Below are 12,048 nucleotides of genomic sequence, written 5' to 3'. Positions count from 1 at the left end.
CCGAGGGCCTTTGCCTATACTGCCCTCTGCTTGGTGCGTTCATTTTTTCCTCCCCAGTTAACAACTACCTTACAGCTCTCAGCTCAAGCACCACCTCTTTTAGGAAGCCCTCCCTGATTTGAGGAGTCTCCTCCAGCAGACCCTTGAGAGCCCGAGGGAACATGTGTCCTCAGAACCTGAAAGATCATGACCCAGAATCATCCAGTTATAATTTGCTGCATATTTACAAATGTCCAGAAACACCTGGGAGGAACAGCAACCTGATCAGAGTGGACTCTCTGGGGCTGAGGAAAAGAGGGGAGTTCATGTATTACTTTATTGGATCAGTTTTTAAGCTAGCACAAACATGGTGATGAAGCCTACCTTTCTTAGGCTGTGAGGCTCAAATGAAATGAAATCAAGCAGGGACAGGGAGAAGGGAAGTAGAGAACAGTATTTTCCCAGCAATATTGACCTCTCCCACCTCCAGATTTGCTCCCAGTACACAGTCCCAAAACCCAGCCCAAACACCATCAAAATATTTATTAAAACCAAAGCAGGAGGGAACAGAACTGTTAGGAAGGCAAATCAAAGTGCAGATTGGAGGGTGGGGCAGAGCAAGAAGTGGGGTGAGGGGAGCACTTCGAATGCCACAGGAGGGGCCCCTGTGGTCTGGGCTGGAGGGGAGGCCCTTCACCCACCCCTCCCGCCCACCCTGTCAGTGAAGGACCCCCACTCACCTCTCCCATCTCACATCCATCCAGGGGGGCAGCCGGAGCCCTGCAGTGACCCCTCCTGGGGGGAGGGACCATCCCACCCACCCATGGCTGTCAGTCAGTCAGTCTGTCTCCCTCCCTTTCCCAATAAATAAACCGCTCAGGCCTCAGCTCCTTCAGAGTGGGGCAAAGAACAGCTCAGGGACCCCTGCCCTTATTCAGGGGTACAGGGAGCTGGGACATCAGGCCCACATCCCTCCTACCCTTTGCTGGGGCCACAGGCTTGCCAAAGAGGCCTTGATAAATAAATAACACTCCATTAAAGCTTCGATCAGAAAAACCTTGCAGACGACAGAAGTGCTCTCGTTGTCCTGCAAACAAGCAGGCCAAGGCCTCACCACCTGGCCTGGTCAGCACGCAGGATTCTGGGGGCAGGTGGCCACCCTGGGCCTCATGGGGCCCCTGGAGCAAGGAGACCAAAAGTGCAGTTAGAGACCCCACCACGCGCACACATGGACTCATGCACACACACGTGGACACACTGGGGCGTGTTTTCAGTGCACGCACAGATGTGTTCACCTTCATTCCCCGGTACATGCACACACACATGCTCACATAGCACTCACCCCGTGTACACACATGTTGGGTGCCAGGTACATGCACATACACACCACAAACAGAGAATCCTTCCCTTCCTGGCTTACTCAGCCTCTTGGCAGCAGCCAGACTCCAGAGCTAGAAGCTTCTGGAGACAGGGGAGAGGGGTATAAATTAAACGTTTCCAATCAGGGTGGGAGGGTGGCCAGGGGCAGGGGGCTCCAGGACTGCAAAGACAGGATGGGCATCTCAGGAAGCCCTGGTCCCCCTAAGCCCCATCAGAAATCCAGGGGGGTGAGGTCCCCAAAGTCACAATCAAAAAGGTCTCTGATGCCCTCGCCCTCCTCAAGGCCAAAGTGGTAGTCGAGGGCCTCGTGGGGGGGAGACAGGCTGATGAACTCCTCAGGCAGAAGGCCAGAGAAGTCCTCCCGCGCATGCTCCAGAAGTGAGTCAGCAGCCACCAGCGGGGATAGGCGGTCCTCGTCCAACGGGGCCCGCAAGCCACCCATCCGGGAAAGCAGAGGTTCTGGAGAAATGGGGAGCATCATAGGCCAGGGACACCCCGTCAGGGAAGGGAGATGGGGCTGTCATGCCTCCCCACCCACCTGGGAGAGGGGCCCTGCCCCACCCCATCCACCCACCCTTCACCCACCTTGCTCCAGGCTGAGCAGGGACTGGCTGGGATCCGTGGCAGGGGATGAGGGGGAAGGTGATGATGGTGGCACTGTGGTGGCAGGGTCAGCTGCCCTGTCCTCCTCCCCAGAAGAGGCCCCCTGGGATGGGGTCTTCCCGGGGCTGATCCCGCCCTCACTCTCCTCAGGGCACAGGAAAACATCGATGGGGCCTTGCTTGCTCTTAAGGGAGATCTGAAAGGTCTGGGTGGAGGCAGCAGGCAGGGTAAACTGAGGCTCAGCTAACCAACATCCCAGCCCGAACTATCCTCGTTGGGCCTGGGATCCCATGTCTTACCTCTGAGGAGTCCATGGCTTGAAGCTGAGTCTCGGGAGGGGCCTTGATCACCATGACCATCTGCTCTGCAGGGTCTGCGATACTACGAAGGTCCTGGCAGGTCACGTAGGCCAGGGTTGGTGGAGTTAAGGACCACATGACCTTTGACCTCTCGGGCCACCCACCCGGACAGCTAAGGCAGAGCCCACACTTGCCTAGTCACGCCTGTCTTCTCCATCCCCAACCCCAGGGCCTGGCACATAGTTGGTACTCAAGCCTATTTTGTGCCGCTGAGCCTCAACTTCTACATCTGTATGATGAGACCATTCTACCCATCTAATCCCAAGGTAACGATGGCTGCATGCAATAAACTCTAGGCCTGGTGCTGAGAATTTATTCTGACCCATGATTTTGGTGTCAATCCGTGGTTATCTCCAAAATTTATAAACATAATTTGGGGTGCACTCTAAAAAAAACTTTAAAAAGCAGCTTATTTTAAAATAAAGCTTCTATTTCTGTGAATGGAAGACAAATAAAAACTTCTGTCTCCAACCCTGAAGCTACAACCATGTACTGAATCACTGTACTAAATGTTCATTATTGCTGGTACAAGTTTTTGTTTCAGTCTGTGCAATTTCGGAATTGGATTCCCCCCCCACCTTTTACAGATGAAGCTGCGGCTCAGAGAGATTAAGTAACTTGTTCAGTATGACACAGTGAGTAAATGCTGAGCCAGGACTTGCACCCGAAGCCAGAGCCCGCTCCTGAATCCAGTGCCTGGGGTAGCCTCTCTAATCCCACCGGGCCTGGTCTCCACCAAGTCCAAGGATATCGCTGGTTGTCGGTGTCCTCAGAGAGCAACCGCAGCTGGGTGGTGCAGATGTGGATCAGGTGGTCCAGCTGCCGCTCATTCTCCTGCAGCTGCTGGAGGTCCTGGGTCAGTCCTTCAAGCCGCCCACCAATTCCCACCGCTGCATGACTGCCTCTGTGGGGAAGCACAGGGAGGGTTAGCAGCTCCTGGCCGCTCTGTCCAGGAGCCCTGACCCTCTGCACCCAGTTTGCTGCTCCTGCCTCTGTTCTGGGAGACCCCGGCAAACCCTTGCCCCATGCTGAGTCTGGCTCCTCAGCTGGCAAACAGCAGAGGGCTGAAGCTGAGTTCCAAGTCGGACTGGCACGGGTTTAAAGTCGGGCCTGAATGTTTGTAAACACCCACCTGTTCCTCAGAAGAGGCTGGATAAGTAAATGATGGCAGGCATGCCACGGAATACCACACAGTTGTGTAAAAGGAAGTGAATACATTAGACGTATAGACATGGAAGCACTTCTAAGACATGCTGTGAAGTGAAAAGGGAAAAAAAGGACGCAGAATGGAACGATCTATCAAAAGCTGAAAACGCAGACGTATCAAGGAGAGGGAAGTAGGATGACTGGGCAAAGAGGTAAGAAGGAAAAAATAAAACAAGAATTACGAATAAAACAGCTAATTACACTTCAATAGAACTATTATTCCTTTAAGTAAATAAAAAAAAGAAGAAAACAGCTATGTTAGACAATCTCATTAATGGCAACAGAAGCCAGAATAGCGGTCACCTGGTGGTATGAGGGGTGAGTAACAACTAAGAAGGAAACGAAGGACCTTTCGGGGTGCTGGAAATGTGCTTTATCCTGATCTAGATGGTGGTTACCCAAGTGAAAAAATATGCAAAGCTGCACTGAGCTTGATATGCAAGATTTGTACACTTTCCTGCATTTGTCACTCAGGGAAGACACCTCTCCTCTCTAAGCCTTGGTTTCCCCTCTATAAGATGGGGTTGCAGCCGCCAGTGGGTCTCTGCCTGCCCTCCTGTGTGGTGGGTACCTACAGCCACTGGATGTGGTTCTTGGACTTCTTGGCAATGAGCTGGATGCCCTCGAGGACGTTGGTGATGTCATAGATGCGCCGTTTCTGCACCTTCAGCACCTCGGCTGCCCAGTTTAGGTCCACTACACCATCGGCCGAGCGGCTCAGCAGCTCCAGGAAGCGTTTGGTGGTCAGATTCAGGGATGTCTCATAGCGTGACTTCTCCCCTGGGGATTTCATACCTGGGGGTGCCAGGCAGGGCAGGGTCCCTCAGCACCACCCTTACCCCCAGCTGAGCCAGCCTCCCTGGCAATGCAGGACAGGAGGATGGGGATGGGCGGGAAGATGGCTGCTTCCCTTGGCGAGGCCAAGCAAGGAGGCCCTGTGGCTGCTGCCTGCCCACCACAGCATTTCTCTTCTGGCTGGGGAATTCCCCACTCCCTGGGGCCTGGGGAAGCCATGCCAGGAGGCCACTCCAGCTGCCCCTCGGGGCCCCCAGAGGCCTGGCTGAGGTCCAGGCCTGACACACCAAAACTTGGTTTGCAAGTATGTGTCTGCCCACACCCCCAACCTGGGCCCAGTCAAGGGGCCTGCTCTAGCCTGAGGTCCATGGGTACCTTTTCCTGGATGGCGGCCTCTGCCCCGGGCTGGCCCACTGCTCTCAGCCAGGTACTGATGGTCAGTTTCCAGGTCCAGCCTCCGCTTCACCTGCGGCAAAAACAATGGGAAGATACCCAGTAACCAGGAGAGTGAGGCCATAAGAGACCTGGCTGAGGGTCCTGGGCCACCCCGTCTCAGTTCCTCTACTAGGACGCCTATGTGTGTGAGGCAGAGATCCTACCATACAGGATGGAACAAAAGACCCAAGTTCACTACCTACCACTACCTACCTGGGAGCTTGTAGTGGTTTTACAATATGTCTGTAAATGTTCTGCTACTGCTTTCAAAAGATGGAGCCTAATTCTCTTCCCTTTAAATATGGGCCAGATCTGGTAACTTGCTTCTAAAGTACTGAGTATGGTGCAAGTGACGGTATGTCACTTCTGAGACTGGGTCAGAGACCCATTGGAGCGCCCTCCTTGCTATTTTGGATCACTCACTGTGCAGGGTCTCAGCTGTAGCTGCCATGTCACACAGGCCCTCAAGCAGCCCTAAGGACAAGTGTCAAGGAACTGAGGCCTCCTCCCAACACGGGTGAACTTAGAAACAAATCCGCCAACCCTAGTACTACCTTCTCATGACTGTGACCCAGGCTTCTGGCTCAGAACAGACCCTGAGCCAGAAGCACCCAGCTAAGTCGTGAATTCCTGCTATGTAATGATAAATGTTTTAAGCCATTTGAATACAGATCCTTTGGGCAAGTCACTTCTCTCTGGCTTCTATCTACGAACATGGCAGCAAGTAGTTAATTCCATCTTTCAGACTAACAGCATAGTAATGGTCCCATTGTACAGATAAAGCAACAGAAGCCCAAGGTCATACAGCGAAGGAAGTAGCAGAACCAGAGTTCCCACCCAGGATCCCCCAAGTCTCACAGGCATCCCAAACACATCCAAAACCAGATATGCCCTCCCCTCCCCCATCCATAGGGTCTCCCAAGCTAGAACTTGGTTCAGCCCTGCCGCTGATCTCATCATATCTACTTGCCAAGAAATCCCATCACCAGAGCCACTACCACCTCCCCTCTGGACCATTCAGCCATCTCCCCACTGGTCTGCCCAACTCCATCTGCCCCCTCCACATCAGTATCCTCATCTATTACCACTTCTCCACATGAACTTCAACTGAGACGTTTCTTCACAATCCTGTGCCTCCAGCCTTAGCCCATGCTGGTTCCCTCCCAGATTGTCCTCACCTCCCTCCCTCCTACCCTTCATACCTACTCCTTTCACCTCTGTGGACAGGTACCTTACCCATCACTTAAATCTGTCTGACCCTGCAATAGGTTCCACCTCTCCTCCCTCAGAACTGCTTCAAATCCAACCTGTCCCCCACACTGTCTCTCACTACAAATTTCTGCAGATGTGTTTGTCTCACCAAGAAGCCAGAGAGCCCCTCAGAGACTGGCACTGGGTCTGGACATCAACAAATGTTTGCTGAATGAACCTCCCCATATGCTGATGAACCCGGATACCCCCCTCACACTCACATCCATGGATTCCTTCAAGTGTCCCAGAGATAGGAGAGCTAACACATGCTGGGTGCTTCCTGTGACTGGATGCTGCTAAGGGCTTCAACCTGCATTTGCTCATCAAACTCCCTAACCAGCCTTGTAGCAGCTATCGTGACCTCCGCTTCACCAGGAGCCTGCACCTCACACAGGTGCGGTGAGAAGTGGAGGCAGGATTTGAACTCTAATGAGTTGGCACAGAGCCCATGTTAATATCCACAGGTCCTGCCTCCCTAAAGCCTAGTCCAGAGCGAGGCCCCCCAACACCAACCAGAATGTTCCCTCTCCAGCCTTGCCCCTAGGGCCTGAACCCTACCTAGCAGGCTCCTGCCAAGTGCACCCCTCATTTTCTCCTTATTCCCCAGGCGCTTGCCCACCCTGAGGGCAAGTCAATGCCATGCCCTAAAACAAGGTCTCAAGCTGATGGATGACTGTTTCTGCCAACACTCTTCTAGAGACCCCAGCACCGGGGCCCCGAAAGGCAGGGGTGAAGACACACAGAACACTAGTGAAAAAATCTGGATGACTCAAATACCCATCCATGGGAGGGGGCTACAGAAACTGGTTTATCCAGACCCTGGAAGACCATGCAACTATCAAGGACTGAGGCAGATCGACACAGAATCCTCTCAAAGTCATTGACAAAAACCACGTTGTTTTAGGGCAATGCACATACAAACCTTTTGGGTTAAAAAAAAGCACAAAAACCTTTTTCCTGATTCAGTTTCTATTATTATAGAATGCATTTCAGAAGTAACCGATGTGTGGAAGGGAGAACTGTGCGGATGGTACACTGTTTGAACATGGAAATAAATGAAAAAGTACAATTTTTGAAATTTTAAAAAAACGGCCATAACCACCTAAAAATAAAAATAGGTTTAGGAAAACAGAAATAATGGGTGGGACTGGGAGCCTGCCCCCTTCACCTTTTGAGTCTATTTACTTTTTATACAGTTATTATGTATTATATTTTTTTGTTGTTTTAGTAGCCATAACAACAGGGTAGAGGTAGACAGGAAGGGCCAGGAAGAATGGCTGAATTGCAGAGCCTGTATGCAGGAGGTACTCAATGAATGCTCACTGGTGCAGAAGCTGAGCCTATAGCTTGTTTCAGGGACTGCCCCAAACACCTGTGGACAGGTGAAGGCCATAGCTCATATGGCCAGTGGTTACCCACAGGTACAAGAATTGGGGTTGCTGGAGGGGAAAATCTGGGCCCATTTTTCTGGACTTCAGCTCCAGGATGGTACCAGCTCCCACCCCTGCCTGCTCACCTGTAGAAAATGCCCACTAGCGTTTAAGTCCTGTGAAGGCAGAGGCCCCCTTACTTGCCTTTCTGCCTACTATCTCATGGGTACTCACTAACTCAACTGTTAAATGAGTGGAGTGCTCAGGTCCACTGAGGCTGCCCCAGACACCCCTGGGGGTGGAGCGGAGGGCATGCTTCCTCGACCCAGTCCTTGGCAGTCCCTCTGAAACTGGAGTTCAGCTCCCTGAGGGCAGGACCCAGCCTTGGGCCTACTGAGTACATGTCAAGTCAGCTAAATGGAGGATATTTGTTCAGACCCCAAGATGGTACCTGCAGGGTCAGGCCACTGGGGTATACGAGACAAGCCAAGGGACCAGACCCTAGTACAATTCCCACCCCCTCCATCACTGATTAGGAGGAAGGGCCCCTGGACTTCCTTCAACCTCGCTTAGCATCTCCAGGAAGTAAGGCATCCCAACGGTTAGCTGCTCAGAAAATATGGACTGGTCCCACCACTCACTAGCTAATGACTAGGGAAGGTTCCAACATCTCTAAGCCTCAGCTTCCCCATCTATAAAAGGGGAAGGTTGTTTCGAGGGTTAAATGAGTTAATTGGGTAAATGCTTGGCACAGAGCCTGACAAACAAAACATCTCAAAACAATGGTGCTACTATTGTTATTATTATTAGCATCTTGGTGATTCTGGAAGGGAGGAAGCACTGGGCATGGGGCCAAGGAAGTTAAGGGATGCTTCAGGGAGCAGCTGCCACCTAGGCCCCCACCAGCAGTTGGGCCGCTTCCACCTCCTTGCCCTAGGCTCTGCCTCACCTCTCCTACTTGTTCCAAGCCTCCTGCTGAGACCCCAGCCTGCCTGTCCGTGCCCCACGTTCACCCACAGACAAGTCCTGTCAAACTGGTCTCCCCACCCTGCCCTGCAGCCCACAGGTCCAAACTCCACTCCTTTCTCCCCATGTAATTCAGCCACCTCTTCTGGGCCCCCCAGATCTGAACTGATCTTGAGCCTCTTGTTGCTCAGGGAGCACTTTCTCAAGACATCTCCCCAGGATGTTTACTCTCCCCTGGAACTGGGGACCTCTTCTCCAGCTTCCAGTGGCCAAGCCCACCAGTATCTCCACCGGAGCACAAGGGTCTGCCTGCCTGATTAATGAGGTTCCATGACAACCAGGGCCTGGGAGGGTGGAGGGTGGCAGATGGAAGGACAGGCAGAGGGAGGGGATCAGCAGCTGGCCCAGCCACCCTGCCATTGCAGAGAAGGCCTCCCAGCCAGGAGGCCTGTCCCCAGAGGCCCAGAGGCCCAGGCCTGCACCTGGCAGTGGAGTATCCAGATATGAAAAAGGGCCTCCTCAATGGCTCTTCAGCAGTCTGGCCCCAGGACGCCTCCCTTCACCTCCCCAAGCAGCCATACCCATTACCCAGCCACAAGCTCTGGTGTAAAGCCAGCAGGCCTGTTAAAACCCCAGTCCCACCACTTGCTGCGGTGAGACCAAGAGCGAGTCACTTCCCCTCTCTGGGCCTCAGTTCAGATAGGCAGTGGCACCAAGCTCACAGCAAGGTTGTGCGTTTTAGCTGCCTTGAAGTCGTCCAGAGGCCTGGCATGCAAGCAGCGCCAGTTGAATACACGTGGGCCATTATGATTACTGCGTCTGACCGGCTCCGGTGAGGAAGCTGAAGCCCACAGCAGAGGAGCGAACAGGGACTGGTCCGAGGTCACTCCGCACCCCGGGGAGGGGCCCGGAGGCCCAACCCAGTCTGGGCACCGCCCAGCCCCGGCGCCTCAGCCCACCCCTCCCCCGCCCCAGCTGCCTCCCATCCCAAAACCGCGCCCCGCCCGGGTCTGCATGGGGGTCCAAGCAGCACATTCGGCCCAGTGTCCCTGGTGTCCGTACCGGGGGGCGGCCGAGCGCGGGGCGCGGCGCGCTGGCTGTGGGCCGGGGCGCCTGCGGCGTGGCGAAGAGCAGCAGGTCGGGGTCGCAGGGACCCGCAGCGGGCGCTGCAGGGCCAGCGGGGGCCGGTGGGGCGCTGGCGTCCTGCGCCGTGGAGATGATGACGATCTGCGAGGAGTCGAGCAGCCGCAGCGCGCCGGCCCCGAGCAGGGCCTCCAGCGCCGGCGCGCATGGGCCGCCCGCAGGGGCCCCGGCCACGGCCATGGCGCTCACGGCCCGGGCGGCCCGGGTGGCAGGCGGCGGCGGCGGCGCGGGCCCATGGCGGCACACCGCGGCGAGGGCTTGATCCCGCTCCGGATCCCGCTCCGCCCCCGGCCGCCGCTGCCTGCAAAGTCCCGGCCACTTTTGCGCGCCAAATCCTTTTTGCCGCGAAAGAGCCACGAGCCGCCGAGCGCTGTCACCATTGGCTGCCCGGTCTGTGACGGAGGCGACGGCGACAGTGGCCATTGGGTACAGCGTGCCGGACCGGCAGTGAAAGGCGGGATGGGGCGTCGGTGCGAGTAAGCGCGGCCAATCGCGGGTCGGGGCGCGCGCAGGCTTTGTCGGGGCGGTGCCAAGAGCGTTCACACTCCCCGCCCCCAGGCGGGGCCACCCCTGTGCGAGGCGTGGTGGCCCCAGCTCCCGCCTCCACACACCCCACCCGCTGATCGCTCTAGGACACCTTTAGTACCGAATGTCCATTGTACACATCTCACCTTCAGCGTACCCTACATGACCCCCAGACACCCTCCACACACCTGTAGCCCCAACGCCCTCAGCTCAGATCTCTAGAAACTGACCCTCTTTTCTAGGGTCTCAGGCCCATTTCCAAAGCCCTAGCCACATCTCCCATCGTCAGCTTGCCCCACTTTTATCACTTACTTTCAAATCCTATGCCCGCCATATCCTTCTCACCCAGAACCCAAGCAGAAGGGGGCTCCCAGGAAATGGGGAGGGAAGTCTGGCCCATTACAGCTTGAGGTTTTCCTCCGAGCCCCCTTTCATCTTAGCCAAATGCACAGCTTCTGTTTGAACTCATTCATTTATTCATACATTCATTCATCCATGCATGCATTCACTCCTTCAACAAACGTTTTGAGAGCCTGCTCTGTGCCTCATTCTTAGTTCATACCTTGAAGAGCTCATAGTCTAGTGAAAAAGGGAGAGGGAACAGAGAGGTAGATAACATGTTTGCAATGTGATGAGGGATTTCCACCATTAAACTAACTCCATGTTAGATCTCACAAAGGGAAGAGGTGAGGATGCTGAGCATGAAAATGTTATTTCATAGGCCCTGGGATCTCTCCATCAGCCAATATCATTGCTCAGGTCAGCTGATTTGACCAATATTGTCCTCTGTGCCAGGCCTTGTGCCAGCACTGAAGGCAGAGATGTGTAAGAATTGATAATTTTAATGAACTTGCCTGCCATCTGGCGGGGATGTGCCACACCTAAAAAGTAGCTAAGACACAAACAAGAATCAAAGCCCTAGGCCCAGTATAAACATCACTTCCTCCAGAAAGCCCTCCAGAGTTACTTCCTCTATTGCTGGATGCTGCCTCTGTTCCAGCACTGACCACACTCAATTTCTCCATCTGCCTCCCCTACCAGACTGGGAACTCCAACAGGGCCTGAGCACAGCTGGAGCAGGTGCTGAGAGGGGTTATGAGAAAGGAAACAGGCTGATGATGCCAGAGGCTATCTAGAATGCAACAGGAGGCCCTGGTTCTCCAAGAGCCATCTTAGGGCCCTGGTTTCAGACTCACCTGGGTGCTTGTTCACTTTGGGCCTAACCCAATCCCCTGCCCATTTAGAATCTCTACGTGCACATTTTCACAAGCAATCCTCTATCCCTATTCCAGGTGGTTTTTATGCCCATTCACATTTGAGAACAAATTGGTATACCTGTGTAACAAAAATGTGTGGTGATGCCTCAAAGTACAGCCCCTTGAGGACACTTCTCAGCTTCAGTTCCTCATCTGAGATAGGGATGAAAAGCGTAAGGGATCTGCAAGTGTTTTATCAACTATGAGGTGGGTTCAGGAACGCAGGAGTTTCCTAAACAGTTTGTGAAATTACTCACTGCAAATCCTAGACTGTCAGCACTAGGAAGGACCAGAGACTAGTAGCCTCTTGCTGTACAGATGGGAAAGTTGAGGCCCATGAGGGACCTGTAAGCCAGCCAGTGATAGAATTTGGCCTACACTGGATTACCAGCCCTGGGGTCAGCCTGTCCCCCTTCTCCTCCCCAGACAGAAAAGCTACCACTAGAATTGTAGGTCTCATTTGAAAAAATCAAGCCAGACCCTGACAGAGGGTGAGAGAAATCAGCAACATTCCTGTTCCAGATGGATTTCCTTTTCTCTACATCTTCCCAAAGAGTCTCCATAAGAATACTATTCACTTCATAAAGCACACTCATACCCAGCAGTCATTCAACGAACATTTATTGAGCACCTGTCATGTGCCAAGCACTATACTGGTTGCTGGAGAAGGAAGACATTGCTATTTTGACCAATTTAATGATGGGGAAACTGAGGCCCAAAGGGCATGAGCTTACCTAGCAGATGAAAAGGCTATTATGTGGGCTTGGAGAGGCCAAAGCC

The 12,048-nt window shown here is 53.8% G+C and overlaps 1 protein-coding gene across 1 annotated transcript; it reads right to left on the bottom strand.

The window, feature by feature from the left end:
• Positions 1 to 697: 697 nt before the first annotated feature.
• E2F1 (E2F transcription factor 1) lies at positions 698 to 9,925 on the bottom strand. Its single transcript, XM_074318065.2, has 7 exons — positions 9,407 to 9,925; positions 4,698 to 4,788; positions 4,103 to 4,322; positions 3,073 to 3,225; positions 2,262 to 2,376; positions 1,945 to 2,167; positions 698 to 1,818 (listed from the first exon to the last, which is right to left on the bottom strand). The coding sequence occupies exons 1-7, from the start codon at positions 9,908 to 9,910 to the stop codon at positions 1,571 to 1,573; spliced, it is 1,554 nt and encodes a 517-aa protein (XP_074174166.2). The 5' UTR covers positions 9,911 to 9,925; the 3' UTR covers positions 698 to 1,570.
• Between the last annotated feature and the right edge of the window lie 2,123 nt (positions 9,926 to 12,048).

This window comes from Rhinolophus sinicus, chromosome 13 (genome assembly GCF_057876585.1).
Source record: "Rhinolophus sinicus isolate RSI-liver-muscle chromosome 13, RSI-T2T, whole genome shotgun sequence".
NCBI lineage: Eukaryota > Metazoa > Chordata > Mammalia > Chiroptera > Rhinolophidae > Rhinolophus > Rhinolophus sinicus.
Note: the sequence above shows the minus strand (reverse complement) of the source record. Positions and strands in the feature narration are given on the sequence as shown.